Source organism: Alosa sapidissima, chromosome 19, assembly GCF_018492685.1.
Source record: "Alosa sapidissima isolate fAloSap1 chromosome 19, fAloSap1.pri, whole genome shotgun sequence".
In the NCBI taxonomy this organism is placed as follows: Eukaryota; Metazoa; Chordata; class Actinopteri; order Clupeiformes; family Clupeidae; genus Alosa; species Alosa sapidissima.
Genome location: NC_055975.1, coordinates 3,965,058 through 3,987,547, shown reverse-complemented (window position 1 = coordinate 3,987,547; position 22,490 = coordinate 3,965,058). Strand labels below are relative to the sequence as shown.

Sequence of the window (22,490 nt, the reverse complement as noted above, 5' to 3'; positions counted from 1 at the left end):
TGTCAACCTGTTGGAGCGGTAGGCAAACTGGTGTGGAGTCGAGGGTGATAGTGGCTTTGATGTAAATCAGTTTGATTAGTTATTTTTATTTACGCTGCCAATCAAAAAAATACTCTGATGAAGTAATTATTATTGCAGTCTAGATGTGCACTAGCACTTGTTGAGCACTTATGGTATGTGATAGTCCTAGCATTTTCAGGGTCATATATTAGGCCTATATATTGCATTCCTAAGAGGAATCAGAAGAAATAGCAAGCTTTGCTATTGCTATGTCGTTTCTCCGTGGGTTCTAATTTGAATGGATGGAGTGCGAAAGCTATGTAATAACTTGGTAAAATCAGTTTGCTAGTTTAACACCATCGGCAAGACATTGAAGCACAACATTGATGAGTCAGCTCAATGCTCCAAGGTGCCACACAATATTTATATTTCATGCATGCAAATGTGTTAACAGACTTTGCACTATGCCTGCCAATTCAATTAGGGCCCTGTATTTTGTTTGGAGGGTGTGCATTGGTAAACAATGCCCATAGCTTCTGCAAGCAATACTGTACAGATGACTTGGTTTAGCTGCTTTCTGACCTCATGTGCATTGTAATTAACTTGATCAGTATCAGGCACTTGATCCAGCTTATGCCCAGTGCATCAGACTGAAAACTATGGCTTTTGATTTTCACGAAGGGGGTCAGGGGCTGGCTTATCACATCGCTCCCAGTCAGTGTCCTCAATCCTTGGACAACAAATCTCGGCCAATTAGAAACCCAGGTAAGCCTCAAGACTCCAAAAGTGAGTGATCAGGATGTTTCCAGAGGTGAGTGAACATAAGCTCACAACACAGGGATTTCTCATTATGTTGATTGTCAAGAATCTGATTCAAAACCCTCCCTGTAACTCCTGAGCTATTGAATATCTTGGAGCACACTACCATTTGTTTACAAATGTCACACACACCTGGACTTACCCTGGATGGCTTCGTCTGACTGTTGGTAATCCTCTACAGATAAGTCAACCTTCTGCATCTATTTCAGGCTCACTGGGAAAGGGAGGCATGTAGTGATCATTCTGTTTGGGACACATTTGCGTCTTCTGTGAGTTTGGAGGCTGTTCAACTCATCTTTCGCTCTTCCTGTGGGAAGGTGGTGGGCCATTCATGTGGATTAGTACCTGACAGATTGCAATCCATCCACCACAGAGACCAAAGGGTGAAGAGGAGCTTTTCACAGGCCATCTGGCTCCGGCTAAGGGGCCGTCGTGAGGAGCTTTGGTGCAGTACGGCTCAAGCGAGTTTACAGTACAATCTGCCAAAGTGGTTCGCCGTGTGCCTGCCTGCATGCTTGGAACTGAAGGAATGTGTATCTTGCTCCAAGCTGAGTTTCTTGTGGAAGGGATGTGATGACAAATATAGCTCCCAGGACTCCGGACCAGGTCTGAAGTTTTTTCTTGGAAGAATAATATTTCACTTGTTTACATGGAGCACCCAAGGAAAGGATTTTGGCAGATGGAGTGTTCCCATGGAAAATTATTGTTCTCTGTATTGTACTCTTTAACCATGCTGATGAGAGTAAAGTGCGTGTTATTCTTTGAGTTTTATGCTCTGTCAACCCACACCAGGAGCAGAAAGGCTTCATGTGTGCTCCATTTCACAAATGTATATGAGTGGTAAGTGCTCTAAATATATGGGTTAGCCATTTCAGTGTATTTTTGATGTAGCATCTCCATAAGATTAAGGTTGTCGTTTTCTATCTAAATTGTTCTATGACAGCACATTTACTTTGCCCAAGTAACATGGGGTAAATTATGAAGAACTTGAACTTCTATTCATTCATCATGTGAATGTTACCCTGCAACATGATGAAAAATGCAAATCCAAATTAAACCAGCAGATACTGTGGATCTTTGAAGAAAAAAATGTTTGTGTAAACAGTTAGGTGTATGGACAGTCTGATTGTGATAGTACCTTACCCATGTTAATCTTGTAAACACTGTAATGCATGTGAACTTGCTGTGGATGCTGACCTGATCTGTGTCCACAGAGCTCGTGACCAGCTGTGTTCTGTGAGCTCAGGTGAGGTCTCACCATGACATCTGGGGACGAAGTCCGCAGCTTCACGGACGTGATGCTGCACCCCCCTCCCCCAACGCTGCCGGCCGCCAACGTCTCGAAGACGCCCAGCCAGAAGCGCAAGCAGCTGAAATGGCAGAACGCCGTGCGCAACATCATGGAGCAGCGTGAGCAGGGCCAGACGAGCCCGGACATGCTGACCACGCACAAGATCATCGTCACCGACGCATACATCGAAGACATCAACCGGCAGATCCGCAACAAGCTGGCGCGAGGCGGCGGCGCCTACAAGCGCCGCTCTTCGGCCGCCCGTGTCCACCCTGCACGCAGCTCCACGAGCACGCAAAACAGCATGGATGGCGCGGGCGGCGACGCAGACTTCTTTGTCAGCTGGGGCTCGACTGTGCGCGGCGTCTTCCTGCCCGTGCTCCACCACACTTTCAAGTCACAGGACCTGGAGAAGCTCTACCAGGAGTACTCCTCGGACCAGCGCCGCACCTCGCTGGTGGTCACCAACCTCATCGACATCATCACCAAGCTCCACATCATCATCATCTACCTGGCCGTGGCGCCGGAGATGGTGGACTCGCTTCACGGCTGGCTGGCAGGCCTCTTCATGGCCTTGGGCGCTGGGCTCTGCATCATGGTGCTCATCTGCAAGGGCAACATTTCGCCAGCGTACCTGCGCTACGCGGGGTTGGCCAGCTGGCTGTCCCAAACGGTGCAGGTGCTGGGGGGGCTGGTGTACGGCCTGGAGAAGGACCAGTCGTGGTACGTGCTCTTCATCCTGTTTGCCACCTACACGCTGCTCCCACTGCCCCTGCTCTGGTCCATATGCACCGGGTGCCTCACCTCAACCCTCCACCTCCTGGTAGAGACCATACAGAACTATAACGACGTCGCCATCGTAAGGAAGGTGAGGCTGACTGTGCGCACAATGTACACAGATGACACACAATCTGTTGTTTATGTGGATTAGAAGATATGAAAGTTACAAAGCAGTGATTCAATGACTGATTTGTTTATTTCTGCTGACTTGGAGCAGCTATATCTTGGGGATGGAGGGCTTGGTTCCTGGGTCTGTAGCCTGCACTGCATGTGTGTTAGTCAGTTAATTCCATGCCCTGGAGCATAGCCCAAATTAGCCCAGGCCAATCAAATCCTCCTGTGTCTTTCCGAGCTTAATCAGTGCTCATGACGAGCAGTTTCACTCGCCTTCTGTTATACAGGTGGGTCTCAAAAAATTAGAATAACATGGAAAAGTTCATTTTCCCCCCTAATTTAGTTAAAAAAGTGGATTTTTCATATATTCTAGATTCTGTAACATTTTACTTCAGTATCGACATAAGAGTGACATGACACTGTCATGACACATGAACCGTAACCCTAATCCTAACCTCTAACCCTAACCCTAACTCTAACCCTAACCCTAACTTGTTATGACAAAAACCGAATGACACTTAATGACAGAAGCAATACGTTTATGATTTGTTTATGACATGTTCTTGACAGTGTCATGTCACTCTTATGTCAATACTGTCAAGTAAAGTGTAACCCTAGATTCATTGTTGTAATCTTGATGATTACGATGTACAGGTCCTGAAAACCAAAATGAGTATCTCAAAGTATTAGAATGAAGAGGTTATAATACAGAAATGTCGGTGTTCTGAGCCTTTAAACTCTTAGTCTGGTTCAGTAAACACAACCACAATCATGGGAAAGACTGCAGACTTGATAGTTGTCCAGAAGGCACTCATGGACACCCTCCACAGGGAGGGTAAGCCACAGAAGGTTCACAAAGTGCTGTATGAAAGCATATTCATGGAAAGTTGACTGGAATGGAAAAGTGTGGTAGGAAAAGGTGTGCAAGCAACAGGATATTTTAGTGCACTTCATGCTTCTATCTGCTGAAAACTTTATGGAGATCCTGTCAAGAGACAACAACAATACAGATGACCTTAAGGTCGCTATTAATGTAACCTGGGCTTCCATATCACCTCAGCAGTGCCACAGGCTGATTGCCTCCATACCACGCCACATTGATGCAGTCATTTGTGCAAAAGCAGCCAGAACAAGTATTGAGTGTATAAATGAAATTAGTCAAATTAGTCAGATTAGTTCATTTCTTTTCAAAAGGTCGACATTTCTGTATTATAACCTCCTTATTCTAATATTTTGAGATACTCATTTTTGGTTTTCATGAGCTGTAAGCTGTAATCATCAGGATTACAACAAAAATGGCTTGACATATTTCACTTTATATGTAATGAATCTACAATATATGAAAGATCCACTTTTTGAACTAAATTAGGGGGTAAAAATGAACATTTCCATGATATTCAAATTTTTTGAGACCCACCTGTAGTAGGTCTGGTCAGAAGTGGCTCTATACCAAAAATAGCTTTGTTTTCCTAAGCAATGCCTCGGTCCTGAGCAGGCTCGGACTGGCAATCTGTACAACCCCCGGTGGGCCGGTCCACATGTGGGCCGGTGACCTCCGAGATTTTTGCCTACACTGTTGAATTCTGTTTGCCTTAAAATGATCTCAAATGTTGTTACCAGATGTTTTATCTGAAGTGATTTATATCGCCATGGATATTCATTTTATTGGCACCTGTGCTACTACTGGATGTCACATTTATATTGTTAGCATCTTCAGCTACCATTAAGTAAAAATTGTGTACACCAATAATAGTGCTTGTAAGTACTCATGTACTTGCAAATAATATTCACAAAAAGACCACATGAAATAGATGCTTTCAAAATTATTGAATTGAGTAAATGAAATCATATTCAGGATTGGACACTCAGATTAATGTGAACTATAACCACAAACACTAGAATTTTCGGGGGATTTCAGGTGATGTCAAAGGGACTGCTGTACATGGGCATGAACACAGCAGGCCTGTTCATCCACTACCTCTCAGACCGTGCCCAACGCCAAGCCTTCCTGGAGACCCGCCGCTGCATCGAGGGCCGGGTCAAGCTGGAGAAGGAGAACCACAGACAGGTCAGGAGCAGGTCTGGGAGTACTGCTCACATCAGTTCATGTCAGGTAGATAAAAGCAAAACAGGGCAGCTAAGACAAGGAGAGGACAGCAGGAGTCAAAAGAGAGGACCGGATGACTACAAAAGGAGGGACAGTAGTGAGAATACATAGTCACCTCACCCAGTGTCAAATCCAGGTCTCCAGGTAATAACTCCTCCCTGTAGTACCCTCCCTGACTGCAATGCAACAGGCTGACAGCCCTCAGGAAGATATTATTATTTTATTTAAAAATTGAAACAATTTTAATTGTTATTGACGCTACATACATGCAGGATTTTTATTATAATGTTCATGTATCATTATTTTACATGGTTTTGGACAAAACATGCCAGGAACCATAACTGAATTTAATTTAATTGCATTGCTCTCTGAAGGAGCGTTTGGTCATGTCCATCCTGCCTCGCTTCGTTGCCTTGGAGATGATCGCTGACATTAGCACCATGGAAGATGACCTGCTGTCTCAGCAGTTCCATAAGATCTACATCCACCACTACACGGACGTCAGGTACTTTTCATCCTACTTTAAGTCCTTCCAAAATCCCTCTGATAGCCGTAGGCAGTTTGTGTCCACTCTCTATTAATTACTGTAAGCCTTATGTGCATCCTGAGCCTGTAGTGTATGTCTTTTTCTTTTTTTCTCTCTCAGTATCCTGTTTGCTGACATACAGGGGTTTACCACAATGTCAATGACCATGTCTGCCCAGGACTTGGTGCGGACACTCAACGAGCTGTTCGGCCGTTTCGATCATCTTGCAGAGGTATGTAAAGTAAAAGCAGAAATGTTGCAACTACAGAACATGAAATGATGCACAAGCACTGTTTACAAATGCTCACCAGGTTTAGCGTGGTTATGATTCATCTCTTCTCCAGAATAACGTCTTTGACCTCTTGGTCAAGAACACAAATGCAAGGAGAATCATAGTATTACAGATTAATAGATGACAAAATAAAAGGCCCATAATGTAGGTTAATGGATTGTGACAGAGAGAGAGAGAGAGAGAGAGAGAGAGAGAATAGAGAGAGAATAGTTTGTATGGTAGGCTTAAGATTGTTCTTAAGAGACCAAGCTTGAGTGAAAAGTGAACTTGCATAGCCCTTTTGCGCAATAGCACCATATAGATGTTGATTACTGATCCCTTAGTGTGATTACTGATCCCTTTAAGACTGATTTGAACAAACTTCTGGGTGCTAGCATGTCAGTACTTTCCCTGTGATACGTTTTTCATGTTCAGTTAAATTTATTTCTAAATGGGTAAGGAAGCTTATTTTGTGAGTGGTCAACTCTTAGCTGAAGATATAATGACTTATGTATAAACTGGTAGTATGGACATACATTAACAGAGTATGATACCCTCACATGACAGCCCTATTACTACATGAGAAATTAATACATCCATGCTGTTTAGTATAACACATTACCTAATAATTTACTAGATTACTTTAAGTACCATAAATTCATATCAAAATGTCTCATTGCTGGTTTGTCAGGAGCATCACTGCCTGAGGATAAAGATCCTGGGGGACTGCTACTACTGTGTGTCGGGGGTCCCTGAACCCCAGCGGGCCCATGCTCGTTGCTGTGTGGAGATGGGCCTTGCCATGATCAACACCATCAGGTGGGTCAGGGAGCCTCTGCGCAGATGGCACTGGAAGATAGTGATCATCAAGATTATCTTGAGGAGGTTCTCATGATAGTTTTAGTGCCCAGGATGAGTGGACTTTTTTGTCCACTGAGCTATTTTTTCTTTTTTATTTAATCTAAATCTATATCACCATAGCTCTGCAGTATGAGAAGTTGTCATCGTCAAACCAAAGAAAATAATCAGAACATAAACAATAATCTGAACTTGCTAAACACCACCAGTTATGGTAGATGTTCCCAGTGAAACCGGTTAATGTGATATGCGAAGGATTTGATTTTTTGAGCGTAGAATATCTCTGCTGAAGTGTGCAGCACTGTCCTCTAGCATGGCAATTAAAGTGCTGTAGTGAGGCAATGCAGAGTTCACCACCTCTAGAAAGCAAAGTATAGTATAGAGTCTTTATTGTCCTATAAGGATATTCTTTTTGAATGCAGGATGTACACAGCCTCATACATATAACGTATAACACCCCCCCCCCCCCCCCCCCCCCAGTTCCCTCCCTCCTCCTGGTCAGGGCTGCTTACTAAGCAGAAATTTTAGAGAAGTGTTTGATTTCACCACACTACAAATAGCAGAAATGTCATGATAATTATAGTGTTTTTGACAAACTTCCCTCCCTTCTCACCCCTTGTGATTTAGGCTGGTTGAATCACCCAACTACACTCTGTGTTGTTCTTCAAAAATATTGTTGAGTAGCTCAACATAAATCCATCTATGAGCTATATAAAATTTGAATAAATGTGTTTTGATCTTGTTGCTGTCCTTATAAAGAGGCCGAGCTTAAAGTTCTCAGGCACTGTGCCGGAATTGAAATGTGTGCTAGGTTGATTAAGATTTGAAAGTTTGACTGATTCATTCACTGATGTAGTGATTCTTCCACACTTCATTAGACTGCCATTAGTTACTTAGTCTCCAGTTATTTCTACCCCATTATAAGAGCATAGAAGATTAGCATTAGCATAGTAGCATTTTATTCCCTATTCTAATCTTGACGAAAAGCTGAGACGTCCCATAGTTCTCTGCATTGTTAAACAGCAAATAAATGTGTTGCTCATTCGCTGGAGGTTTTAATGGTTTCTGGCCACTTTGTTTGAATCCTGAACCCAATGTTGCAGGTCTGTATTATTCAGTATATTACTATGGATAAAAGAGTCTGCTATTACCAGCCACTTTACTTTGCTTTATTTGCTATGGGCGTATCAGGTATGTGCGTAGAGAGCTGAAGCACAACGTGGACATGCGCATCGGCATCCACTCGGGCTCCGTGCTCTGTGGAGTCCTGGGCCTCCAGAAGTGGCAGTTTGATGTGTGGTCCTGGGACGTGGATGTGGCCAACATGCTGGAGGCAGGGGGCATACCCGGGTAAGTGATCTTGCTGAAGCTCAGCTGGAGAGCCAGGTGCTTAACCCAATGCCAGGGATACAGTGTATGTAGAATGCACATGTGGATACACAAGGGGGTGTGGGGGATGAGAGCTAGGGATCCATCCAGATCAATCAGTATTACATACATTGTTCTGTAGTTGTAAAAAGTCAACAGGGCATTTGAAGAAAAATATAATACAAGTCAAAGAAAGAAAAGGAAATGTTTTCATTCATTCATGAATTCCATTCATTTCATTCATGACGTTATTTTCATTTTCTCTAATCTAATAAAACCTCCATGAGGAGCACACATTGTTGCTTCTTGTTTCTAGTGTTAGGAAGTGGTAAGGCCACAGGCTCTAACTTTGTCTAGGGGTTAAACTAAACTAAAAGCCTCCTGCATCAAACAAACATAGAACCTTACTGTTCCCTACACACTAGCCCTACGTGTGGTGCAGAACTTTGAAGTAGGTCCTAACCGTGTTGCATGTGTGTGTGTCCGCTTGGCAGGAGCCTCAGAGAGCGGTCAACATACCTGTGGCGTGCTGGCACTCTCTGCCCGGTACTCCTCTGATACACTGGAACAGCGCGAGTGTCTTTGTTGTTTTCAAGTTTTATTCTAGTTTCCTAATGATGGTGTAAAATCCAAAACAGAAGGTTGTCCTAAATGCCACGGTTCCAGGTATACACAAGTGGCTACAAACAAAGGAGGGAGAACCTCGGCCATGCTCCTCCAGCAGGCCTCAAACCAAAGGACAGGTGTCATTACCTATTAGTGACCAGGTAGTGACATCACTGAAGCCCCACCTGTCAGTCAGTGCTTTCCCTACCATGTGACCCTAACCCAGTGGTTCTCAAAGTGTGGGGCGGGCCCCACTAGTGGGGAATAGAGTGTCATGTCAGGTGGGACGCGAGGAACAGGAGGAACTTTGTTTTATTTTTGTTAATCTTTAATAATACCTTTTTTTTTTTACAAGATCATAGATTCAAAAGAAAATCACCACACACAAACATCGGAGTCATAAGTAGACCAACATATGAATTAAAATAGCATCTGATCCAGCAGACCAAGACAGGAACCATTTTGCCGAGTTGATGGGCTCAGTGGGATTTGAAAATACCCCATTTCCAAAGTGGGGAATGACAGAAAATTTGAGAACCACTGCCCTAACCTATCCTAACACTAGTCTCTTTTCTATAAATCCAACTAATAACTTAGATGTAGACATGGTAGCTTATTGTCTCTTTCTGTTCATCGTTCATTAGGAGGATCCACATCTCACAGGCCACCCTCGACTGTCTGGATGGAGTCTACGAGACAGAGGAAGGGCATGGCTATGAGCGCAATGAGTTTCTGCGTAAGCACAAGATTGACACCTTCCTCATCTGCCAAACACCAAAGGAAAACATTTCGCCCCCCAAAGTCCGCCGCCCCAGCCGAGAGGACACTTCCTGGAGCGCTGAGCTGCCCTTTGACAACATCATCGGCATGAACTGCGTGAGTCCTCTGAACGGTTCAGTAGAACTGAGTTCAGTGTTCACTTGAAATTCACATAAATTCACTTGAATGGCATTTAGTTTTGGGGTTTTATGTGCTCCGCATGGAGATATTATATACAGTAGAACTGGAGATAGGGAAGAAGTAGCCTAACGCCCATTGATATTAGAAGATACCGCATTGGCCTCGTACGTAAATGGTGGGGGCAACAATCACTGGAGGCCAATGGAGAAACATGTGACTGGAAATCAGCCAGGTGTCTCTGATTGCTGGCTAGTGTTGCCCATAGAAAGTAAGGTGTTTGCCCCCAGCAATACGTGAACGCGGCCGCAGTTATCATAAGTCGAAGAGAGAAATTAACATTTACCTCACTTTACTAGCCTGTTAAAAGCCATTAAAATTTAGGGTCTGGGCACTCACCATTCGCAGTGCTCAGTCCGAGGGGCGGGATAATCGATTGTCTTTCAAATTCCCTCTGCACGCAATAGGACAGCGGCAGCGCTATGAGTCCCATGCGTTTCCCACCAGCGGAGCTAGTTCAAACGTTTGCCAATTTAATAAAATCTTAACTCGTGTCACACTGTTCGCCAACAGCAACATCAATCTTATTTGTTTTCAAGTAGGGAATTCAAGTCAAACCGTTGCAACTCTGCCATCAATCATTATGTTAAGCCCACCTAACGACTCTATACACGATTTGATTGGCCTGATAGAAGTTTAATTTTTTGAGCTCACAAGCCAACGGAGAGTTGCTAGACTAGCCCTGGCTGCCGCTAGTGTGCGTCTAGATTTCTAGGCTATCACTTTACAATATTAAGTAATTATTAGCCTTCCAGTTTTGTCTCTTGACCTTCTGCTCCCATACTTTCTGCCTTTTTGAATCACAGGGAAAATTGTGCAACGGTTTTCCACTTCCCGGTGCTGCACCGCAGTCACACGCGCAACAGTTCGCCTTTTTTAAATAAATAATTGCTTTTTCCAATAATTTAGATAAGGTTTCCTCTGTTCACTGTACTATGTCAATGGGGATCTGCTGAATGTTGGGAGGAAACATGGGGCCCATGAAACACGTGACCACCTTGGGCCCAATCGCTAAAAGAATAGCTCAGAACATTCGATTCCCTAGCTGTTGCAACTCTATAGACCCTTTCAACAAGGTAAACAAAAACAATGCTTGAACGTTCTATTTGGTTCCCAATCTACTTCCTCTGCATTAAGATGACATATGGAATGTTAAAACGGAAGCCTTGTGGGGCCAACTATGATGCTGCTAGGGGTCGTTGCCGGCACTATGTAGGCCAATTAGGTGTTTAGATGGAGTTAATGGAGAATTAAGTGGTATATCATCACTTCAGATTGATGTTGGAGCTGGCAATTTCCTGCCGAGAGGATCGGCCAATCCACATGGATGATATAATTTGTAGATAATGATGTGCACAACTTTTGTTGTCCATGTGGATTGGTTGATCCTTGAGCAGCAAATTACCATCTCAACCACCAGTCTACACAGTTGGCATAATTTGTGGCCATCGGAAATGTAGCACCTAATTAATTAGCTTGTTTGTACATGGTGCCAGAAGTGAACACATGTCGAAAGCCATATTTAAAGACGGTGGCGGCCATTTGGAATGCTAACCCCCTGGTTTTATTGGTAAATGGTAAATGGACTGCATTTTATATAGCGCTCTTCACTCCAATTGCTTTAAGCACACACACAGATGGCAGAGGCTGCCATGTAAGGTGCCAACCTGCACATCGGGAGCACTTTGGGGTTAAGTATCATGCTCAAGGACGCTTCAACCCTTCCACCCATAATCTCAAATAGTATAGTAGAGTGTATATACTTATACTTAAATATAGGGAAGAGGAGGAAGCCCATTGCCACAATGTAGCTTTCTCTAGCCATGAAGGCTAATAGGTCTAGTGCTTGTACCTGGTTTCTGTGGTGCTGGGTGGATGAGAGTCATTTACTCCCCCTTGGATGGGACCTCAGTACATTGCAGGTTGTACCTGGGTGCACTAAGAAGATGATACAGATGATACAGAAGTGCTCTCCAAATGGGCACAACTTATTTCAAATGACTATGATGGAATGTTATTTAAGCACACCCCCTGACTCAAAGACGAACATGAAAACCACACAAAGTAGCCATAGAAGATACAGTTAAGAGGCCACAGTTCTACCCCCTGTAGTGTTGCACTGAATCTATGGGCAATCCCAGCACTGATCAAGGGGATCTACCCTGCTGTTGGATCAGATGCTCATCCTTACCTAATGGGCCTAACTCTGATTAAATTAATGCTGAATTGGCACATGGGACTCTGAGGTTGCCTGGGTAAAGTATGCTTATGACCTCTACATTGGCACTCACACAGTTTACTCTTTAACTGATCAGGTTAAAGTAGTTCATAGCAGATTCAACAGAGAAAGCTTTTCTAATTGAGTGTTAATCACTTACTATGGTATATTCCACTATAGAAGTAACATTAGTTAAGTAGTTGTAGTCCCCTACAATGGTCAGATGGAATGAGCCAGGTTGGGAATTGAGCCAGGACATAGGGATAGGGAACAGGGAAACACCCTATTCTTTGCACTGATTGGCATGGAATCTATTATGACCTCACCTCAGTGAGTCAGTTAAAGTTCATCTCCTACAGTGCAGTGTCTCCATGACTGGACAGAGACAATGGGATTGTTCTGTGACCAGAGGGAAGACCCCCTACCTGCCTGCCAACACCAATTCCAGCAGCAACTTAGTTTTCTCAGGAGGTCTCCCATCCAGTCCTAACCAAACCCACAGCTACTTAGCCTCAGTTATTTGGCAGAGATAGGGTATCCATGGGTCTGGCTGTTAGCTCCAGCAACATACAGGATAATGCATGTCGCCCTGAACAAAACAACTTGAAAAGATTGAGTAATTCAGTTTGTATAATTGAGTAATTCAAGGTTGTAAACTAAACAACGCTATAATGTTAGCTATGATGTTATTTTTTATAAGGGATCACATTGAAAAATGTTTGGTTTAATTCAGATATAATACTGTGCTCATGTTCTGTAGATCTTGGCAACGTTCACTAATGGCTCGTTGGTGCAGCTGCCCAGTCAGATCACAGCAGGGAACTCTGGCTCACGGGAGATCAACAAGCGCATCATGCGAGCCATCGAGGTGCGCAGCAGCGAGCTGATGAGGAAGGAGCACATCACGCCCTTCACCCTGGTCTTTAAAGATGGACACATCGAGGACAAGGTGCAATCACACGCAACATGATACACTCTTGCTCTGTTTTTTTTCTGTCTTTCAAACACACACTGTCTCTTTCTCTCCCATGTCATGAATGACTATCCTGCCTGTCAGTGAGTCAGAACTCTTCATAACTCTGATCCTCGTCCAAGACATCTCTGATTATACACAAACATTCCTTTTCTCTAATTGTCACTCTATGTCTAATGCCTTTAGATTGACATGAGAAAGAGAAATAGTCAACAAAATGTGATTTATGTATGGGAACCATTCCAGGTATCTTAGATAAGTTGAGAGAAGCCAAGAGCGTAAGAAGTTGGCTTCTTTAAAGAGTCACTCAACAATTACATGATTCACCTCTCTTTGAGTCTATAAGAGAGGACCCAACTTACATAACAAATTGGTTAGAGGCAATATCTTGCCTCTCTCAAAACAGACTCTCCTAGCTCCAGTGAAACAAGGACATTACCCTTGTGGTAACTGTGTCAGGAAAGAGCACATCACGCCCTTCACCCTGGTCTTTAAAGATGGACACGTCAAGGACAAGGTGCAATCACACACACACACACATATATATCCATGTTTTCTTCCAGTTTTCCCATATGAGGGATGAGATGTTCAAGTCCAACCTGGTCTGTTCCTTCATGCTGGTGCTCTTCATCATGGCCGTGCAGGTCCTCATCCCAGGCCCTCAGTGAGTAAACACCAGCGCTCGTGTTGCTGATGTAATAGAGCTCAACGGCCATCGCCCACCTCCACGAGGGCTCAGTTTCCGGAAGTACGTTTCCCATTCATTTCTCCAATCAACGTCTGGAGTTTTAGGCCTTACCTTAATCTAACCAGGCATGGCGTACATCCTGATCATACAAGATTTAATTTTCGAGTAACAAAACTAACAGAAAAAATAAAAAAGGGTAAAGGCACAACATTATGTACATATTTTTTTTATTTCCGAGTGAATTAACTACTCATCCCATCAGCCATTGTGAATGATACATTTCCAATGTTTTCCAACATAACAATAGTTTAACATGCTTCCATTTGAATATAAGACACCAAGATGACTAACTTCCTACCGTTTACATTCAGCAAATTTAACTTTCAAGGTGAGAAAAACAGTTTACATCGGATGGCCTCGCTCGCATTGCTCCTCATCAATTCAGTAGCCATCTTGGTTGAATGTGAAAACTCCTGCTGCGAAAACCGATGGTTAAGTCATAAACATTTCCATGGCAACAGTGATCTCGGCCAATCAAAGGCTCTGCTTTTACACATTAGGATTTTGGGTGTTGGCCTATACATGATTTCTATAACCTGACTCTCGTCAGATGAATTTCGTTCCGCCTAGCTCCACTCATCCATCTGGAACCGATCCATTGGAATGGTGTTTCAGAAGGCTGGGCCTAATCAAAAAATGCTTGCATATGATTGAATAAGCCACTTGTCCGTCATCTATTGACGTGCTACTTCAACCACTCACATCGAAGCCAACCCGTGACGCTGATAACAGTCTCACAGTCGCTTCTATGCTATGTCACATCTATGAAACTCCCGCCCTGTGTCCTGATTGGCTCTACCATACAATCTCATTCTGAAATCACTCTCAATGGAAGAGGTCCCAGATGGATGTGAGTGAAGCTAGGCGGAGCTAAGCGGAACGAAATTCATCTGGCGAGAGTCAGGTTAGGATTTCTATGCAACGTCACGAAAACATGCGTGCGCAACCAAAAGGCAGAACAGCATAGAGCAAAAGAGCAAAAGAATAAAATGAGTTTTTGTGCTGAAAACTGCACCAATTCGAAATCACGATGATTAGAGAATGTTAAATATGTTCAATATCCCTAACGGAATGCATGTCTTCGCCAAAAATGACAAAATACGATGTTATATTAATAATGCAAATGAACGGCAAACTTTGAAATATAGTCTGAAATGAGATGTTATTGTCATTGAGACAACAGGGGTATACAAAAAAATCCGATTGTAGCTTACAGCAGCCGACTATTTAGGTTAAGTTTATAACGTTGTGGACGGCCACCAAGCGTCTTCTGCCCCACGGCTGCGCGCGCATCTAGTTTTGTTGGTAAACGGGAAACCCGTGTACTGCTTTTCCGTGAAATCACATATAAAACACTTTTTTCTCAAAACAAAGTAGATGTCCCATGAACCTTTGTATGAGCAGATACAATCGCTTAATCATGCTGTAGCTGTAGTCTTATCTTGAATGGTTACAATAGTATGTCTTATAATTCAGTTCCCAGTGGAGAATGTGAATTAGTCTACATTGTTAGTTCCAGAACCTGAGTGGGCGGTGACTGTTGAGCTCTATTCTCCTGAAATTAAAATGTTAACAAAGCATATCCCAAAACCGAAAACACAAACGTTGTAGTGTGGACAGTGAAAACGCTGAGTTTCAGATACAATGATGTGGACTTAATATTCTAGACTCTAAATTCTATTGAACTGGGAAACTGGGGAAAAAATTGCAAGAAAAGAAGTCATCATATGTTGCTCTGTGTGTGTGTGTGTGTGTGTGTGTGTGTGTGTGTGTCTTTCTCATCAGCATCTGTCCCATGATAGTGCAGTTCTCTCTGTTCCTTCTGGTGTACGCACTGCTTCTGCTGGTGACGCTGGCTGAGGAGTTCAAGTTCTCCCCTGCCGCCCTGCAGTACCTGTGCTGCTGGGTCCAGGAGACCAAAAGCGTCCGCAATGTCCTCACCCTCACCGCCATCGCCATCAACTTTGGGGTGGCATCCTCAGACATCGTACGTGAAGCAGAACAACTTCCTTCATCATCCAAACAACAAATTGCCTATTGCATAACATTTGCATAACAATATGAGAGAATTATCTATTGTACAACATCGATCATTTGTAGACTAAATGTACATACATTGAGCTACTTCCATGTATATTTTCAAGTTCCTACTAGCTACTCTACATACCATTTTAGTCTTTTGAAAATGTCCAAACAACACAACCTTCCCTTGATTTATCCTTAATATCTCTGTGCCCATTACATGAAATACTCAAATATTTGCACATTAATACAATTACATAATATTAATACAGTATTCAAAGAATAATGATTGCCACTCTTTGCCCTTTTAATTATTTTTGGCCTTGTAGAAATTCAGTGAACATGCCATGCAAATGTCATGTCATGGTTCAGTCATACTGAGAACATGTTTGTCTGTGTGTAAGTATTCTGTGTGTATGACTGTGGAAGTCTTACTCTTTTTCTTTGACTCTTCTCCTGCAGCTTTGGTGCAACACCGTGGAGTCAGAGGGTGAGGAGACGCCGGCCGATGGGCCAGTAAACATCTGCACACACCCCGAGGTAAGAGAGGAGGAACCACTCTAAGGTCACCTCAGGTCAAAACAGCACACATTTAATTATTTGTAACTAAGACTTTCACATCGCAAATATCAGTACACTAAATGTGTATCTTACTTTTTTGGGACATTGATTCTAAATTCTGGATAAGTTCCTCTATTTATGTTTTTGAGTTGTGTCTAATTAACATAGTAAAATGAATCTTCTTTATTGTTAGGATAATTGTTGTGCTCATGACATAGGAATGGCCACTAAAGTTACTCACCACTGGTCATTCTCCTTTGTAGTTCTTTGTGCTGAGCGGGGTGCTTGCCATGGTAACATGCGCTGTGTTTTTACGGCTAAGCTGCCTGTTAAAGTTAGTGGTGCTGCTGATGGTGATCGCTGTCTACACATACTTCATTGAAGTGACACTGCACGTCCTCTTCATCCGCCAACACCACAACGGCCAGCTCCAAAGGTACAGCTGTCTAAAGGCACACCGGGCACACTGACCTGTATTTTCCATTGGTATTGTAGGTCTCAGGTAGAATAAAGGCTATTCATTTATCTGTTCTCACTTTTCCCCAGGTCCCACTACCTCAGAAGACAGGGGATTTCAGTGTTGCTGATGACCATGTTTGTCATTGCTGTACTCTATAATAGTCGAAAGGTAGGTCCATAAATATATAACGGCCTACAGTATGTGCATTTGAGTTGTTGAATATGATGCCACAATAGTCTGATAATAGCGCAGTGTAATAATGTCAAACTGCAGCTTACATTAAAGGTGCTCTAAGCGATGCCACGCATTTTTAGGCTAAAACATTTTACATCACTTACTGCAAACATCACCTAACCAACCGCTAGCTGTCTGTGTCCTGAATACACTGTAAAAAAAGGCGATCTCTGTGGACAGCCCAGGCTCCAAAAACGGCAACCAAAACAACCTGGGCAAACCTAGCCCATAAAAACATAACAAACTGTTCCAGCAAATCACAGACGAGATGCGCGTTTAGGAGAGTTTCAATTGCACGGGAGGGAGGGGGAGGAAGTAGCGAGCTAGCTCTCTGTTTTGTTTGAAAGTCAACAGAAGTGACGTTACCCAGCATCGCTTAGAGCACCTTTAAATGATGCCTATGACTGCTTAGAAAAAGATCAATAGTGTAAACACTACACATTTTAAGGTACATTAAAAAATCTTTCAACATACTGCTCACTCAGCTGGAGACGACAGCACGGCTGGACTTCCTGTGGCGTCTGCAGGCTCGACAGGAAGTGCAGGACATGAAGGAGCAGCGGGAGCACAACGAGTGTCTGCTGTACAACATCCTGCCCACACACGTGGCACAGCACTTCCTGGCTAGGGAGCGCCACAATGAGGTAACCTTACCCCACTGAACAATCCAATGGAAGAAAAACAGATGAGCTATACCATTTGATACCAAAACTTGATGTCATGCTCACAAAGTGTATGTATGCTATATCAAAATATACCAATTATACCAATATACAGTCATGGCCAAAGTCCTTGTAACAGTCCCAGTTACATTGGAAAAAAAACCTTAAAACTTAATTTCTTCCTGAAATATGATCATTTAAAGGCAATTTTCTCATGTACAGCTGCATGTCTGGTAAAATGTGTTAGTATCCTTAAAAAAAAGATGATCGATAATTGGATTGTAGGGATGTTTCAAACTAACTGTTCCCCCCTAAATAGTGTAACTGATGTAGTTGATATTGTATTATTTAATTCAGCCTATTTAAATGGAAAAAAGTAGTCTGCAGTTTGGCATCACTGTGTGTACCACACTGGACATAGACCAGAGAAAGCAAAAAGAGAAGGTTACCTGAGGAGACCAGAAAGAAAATTATTAAATGCTTTGTTTTCATGCGGTAGCCTATTTGATAAGCGATGTCATGGGTAGGCTGATGTGATTAAGGAGGGCTTTCTGTTCCTGTTAGCCTATAGGTTTTAGCCTAAAGGTTTTACATACCACTCAGTTGGGATTAAGGCGCCTCCCGACGCCTTCAAAGACTAGTGCTAGCACGTTTGACTCCCAACAAACTCCCAACTGCCGTGAGTTGTGGGTTCAAGTTCAGGAACGCAGTCAAAACAACGCAGCTACACTGACAGATGCACAAGTGTCAGAAAATGAACAGAAAATGTGTGTTGGCACTGAGAGCCTCTATACTTTGTGCAACACACTATTAGGTAAAGGGTACCATCGTTTTTGTCCATACCATGATCATTTGTTGAGTCAAAAGTAAAGTCTGGTTTGCGTTAGACATGGGATAAAGACATAAATGCTAATTGCTTTTGTTAGTTTAAAATTAAATTATACACGAGACCAAGACCAGACTGGACACCTGTATATTTACAGGGACATGCTGTGGGCTTGTTAAATGTGATGATAAAGGAATCCCTTGCACTCTAGCCCCTCTGTCTGTGGAGATCGGCGCTCACAGAACAGGACAGTAAGAGCAACTAAATACAATGGGCCACTTCAGGCAGCTGAATCCAAAGAAGGCTCCATCCATCTTATGCTCTTCTGCTCCTCAGGACCTGTACTCCCAGTCCTATGAGAGGGTCGGGGTGATGTTTGCCTCTATCCCAGGGTTCACCGACTACTACGAACAGAAGGAGCTCAACAACCAAGACATAGAGTGCCTGAGGCTCCTTAACGAAATCATAGCTGACTTTGATGAGGTGAGGCAAACAGCTACTGTGTACTCATTCTTCTCTCCTTGATGTCCTGACAAGCCCTTTTGGTACCACTGCAAATCACACACATTTTCATTGTTTATTGAGTTATTATTAGAGTGTGAAGGTTATTGTAAAATTGTTGAATGTCCACATACAGTACATCATAGAACATTTAGAATTAGGGGTAAATCATTTAATTTAATTCTTTTGAATTTTTCCACTTTCTGTCGTAGTTACTTGATGAGTCTTACTTTCAAGACATTGAAAAAATCAAGACTATTGGCAGCTGTTACATGGCTGCTTCTGGGTTGTCCCCCGATAGGCCGGTAAGTTTGATGCATGAAGACCCAGTCAGGCAACGGGTGGAGTTTTACTTACAGTGATGCACACCAAGGAGAGACAGCATGACTTTGCATAAAGATCCACCAGCTGCTCTAACTAGACAAAGGAAATAAACAAGGAAATAAGTGTCTTTGCAGGCTGATGGGGGATGGCGTTGGTCATCCCATTTTACGTGGGACCTTAGGAACACAGATGATGACTTTTCACATCTCTGAAATTATACTGTAGATTGTATTTGTAGATTCTCTTATAGATTTCCCAAATCAAAAGTGCACTCCTTCTCCTCCACGCTCATGGGGAGTGTTGTCTTAATCCAGTGCCTGATGACTATGCTTCTTCCTCCTAGGCCAGTACAGATGAATGGGCACACCTAAGTGAACTAGTTCTTTTCGCTCTAGCCATGCAAGAGACGCTGAAAGAGATCAACAAAATCACCACCAACAACTTCCAGCTTCGAATTGGTGCGTATGCCAGCTGTGCTACTGACTAAGACATGTTATTGTTTACTTTTTTGGATTACAGTTCTGTGCAGGGTCTAGCTAACCAATGAGCCTCGCAGTTCTACATGAGACTAAGCATGAGACTAAGTAAATCAAGCTTATTAGATTTGATATTATCTGGTGGCCATGGTGACTTGAACTTATCCACCTCTGATTGAATTTATACCTTAGCAGAGGTACAGTTAATGCTACCAGACCAGTGCACTGGAAGTAGAGTAACAGTGTTAATTTGGGACAGTAATTTGATTTGAAGTTGAATCCAACAAAACAGTCTCAGAAACAAAACCAGAGAGGATTAACGTGGATGATGAATGTGACGTGAAGTGGTTTTAATATGAAAGAATCTATAACAAAACTGAAGCATATGCCATAGGAATACCATACTCATGGGAAGGAAACTGAATCTGAAACTGAAACTGAGTCATTCTGTTCCACAACAAAAGTTTACACTTGTTGCCTTCCAAGAATAGACCCCTAGATTTCCCTTTAAGGAAAAGCTAATTAAACAGCGTAGACTAGATTTTCTAAATGGACCCTTTCAAGAGAGTTCCATTATCAGCATCATAGTTGGCCCCACAAGGCTTCCTTTTTAACATTCCATATGTTATCTTAATGCAGAGGAAGTAGATTGGGGCCCAAATAGAACGTTCAAGCATTGTTTTTGTTTTTATTGTTAAAAGGGCTATAGGCTTCCCTCGAGATGTGAGTTGACATGATTTAAGACATGACTAACATTTAAGAAACTCGACAATACTGTCAAGAGTGGTTAATAAGATATAGTACACTTGCTCAATAATGTTATAAGCTCTTTCACTGTGTGGGATCTATTCATATAAGATCTGTAAGCAATTCTGAATGGGTACAGAAATGACCTTCAGTGTGAATGCATTGATTTTTAGGACACTCCTATTCCAATTAATCACTTTATACAGAGGTGATGGATGATTTCATTTCCCTGAGGTTAAAAAGCAAAATGTTTTGTACATTTGGAAAGGCTTAGATAGATGCAAGTACACAGGGAATGAGTATATGCTGTTACCATGTCTTAAACTTTTGAATCAGAGCTGCAAGACTATACTGGTCCTGATACCCAGTAGGCAAAGTGGAAACTGATAGGTTTAACAAGGCACATCAATTCAAGGAGATTCGATTTTTAATCAGGATGCAATGCATCAGCTTTTTGAACCCAAGTGACCTTGGTTCACCCATGTCCCACACAGTTCTATTTCATACTATTCCTGTTGTCTATATTTCCCAAACCCGTTGTTGCAAGTCTGTGACGCTTTGGATAAAAATGTCTGCTAATGACCAGTTACTGTACATGTAGGGATGGCACATGGCCCAGTTGTGGCAGGGGTTATTGGTGCCACCAAGCCCCAGTATGACATCTGGGGGATGACCGTGAACCTGGCCAGCCGGATGGACAGCACTGGGGTCAGTGGCCGCATCCAGGTCCCAGAGGGCACCAGCAAGCTCCTGGTGGACCGCGGCTTCAAGCGTGAGTTCCGCGGTAACATCTACGTGAAGGGTGTGAGTGAGCGGCACGGCGCTGTCTGCACCTACTTCATCAGTAGCCGGGAGCAAAGGTTCGACTTCATCTTTAATGTTGACATGTACTCTCTCCACCCACCCCAATACAAATACATATATTATATACATATTATATATATATATTTAATACATAACAATCTGAGACAATATGGTGGTGAAAAAGCATCCTAATAAAAATCCACTAATCATTATTATTATGATGATTATTAATGCTTGCTAATGTTACTTATAGTGTTCATTTTGTTGGTTTTATAGTGATTTTTTTGTGCAAGTCACCTTGGCTAAAATTGTCTACTAAATAAATAATGTTGTAGATCCAGCTATGCTGAGCGCCTGACCAACCGAGCAGGCCTGCATGGGCGCAACACACTGTCCGGAGTGGTGTTCACCCTGGTGCAGGCACGCAAGAAGGAGAAGCTGAGAGAGGCCAACGGAGGCTTCCATCTGCTGGACGTCTCCTAGTGTTTGATCTCTGGGGCCAAGGCAAGCCGGGCCCCTCATGCAAGAGCCACAGTTGACTGTTGACCAAAATACCTCCACAATGGATCCGCTGAGTGAGATTTCAGTGATCAGCTGACCACATGTCCTCAACTTTGACCTCACTGTAAACACAGAGCTCCGTAAAAACGTAATCAAGACTGATCATAAAAAAAATTGTGAAGGGAAGTGTCAGTCAGTATTCAGTAATCTGCTATGATACCCAGGTAGCCTACCTTATTATGTACACACAAGTGTACAGATGAGGAATTTCATTTCCCAAAAACTTTATTTATAATCATAGGCTAGGTATAGGACTTTTTACTGTGACCAGCATACTGGCATGCCATATACTCTAGTGCCCTTCCTGGATTAGACTATTTATGCACTATTTTTATATCATGTTTTTGTAAGAATTCTTTCAACAGCGTACATTTTCCTCACATTTTTCTCAAAAATAATTATCATTAAAATGCTTATGAACAAAATCTTCTACCACTACCATGCATTGTTTTTGTATTATTGTGTTCAAATCAGAGATGGATTTGTTTTTCACTACTTTCTTCCTTTGATTTTAAAATCTTTATTTATAGGAGCAACATCAAAGTACTTCATCTAGTACATGGGAAAGAGGTAGAGATCCATGGGGCTGAACAGACCCGCTTCTTCCTCACCCATTGGTGGTGGTGTCTCTGGCTACAGAATACTCACGATGCTCTTTACCATCTTTCCCAATACA

General features: G+C 42.8%; 1 protein-coding gene across 1 annotated transcript; it reads left to right on the top strand.

The window, feature by feature from the left end:
• On the top strand, positions 1 to 22,219 carry si:ch211-132f19.7 (adenylate cyclase type 8). Its single transcript, XM_042071920.1, has 22 exons — positions 1 to 61; positions 682 to 765; positions 1,029 to 1,659; positions 2,034 to 2,978; positions 4,923 to 5,072; positions 5,486 to 5,616; positions 5,758 to 5,869; positions 6,600 to 6,727; positions 7,958 to 8,116; positions 9,385 to 9,616; positions 12,676 to 12,864; positions 13,452 to 13,552; positions 15,422 to 15,623; positions 16,121 to 16,198; positions 16,483 to 16,655; positions 16,766 to 16,847; positions 17,399 to 17,557; positions 18,738 to 18,884; positions 19,115 to 19,207; positions 19,570 to 19,684; positions 21,051 to 21,309; positions 21,589 to 22,219. The coding sequence occupies exons 4-22, from the start codon at positions 2,079 to 2,081 to the stop codon at positions 21,734 to 21,736; spliced, it is 3,558 nt and encodes a 1,185-aa protein (XP_041927854.1). The 5' UTR covers positions 1 to 61; positions 682 to 765; positions 1,029 to 1,659; positions 2,034 to 2,078; the 3' UTR covers positions 21,737 to 22,219.
• The last annotated feature ends 271 nt before the right edge of the window (positions 22,220 to 22,490 follow it).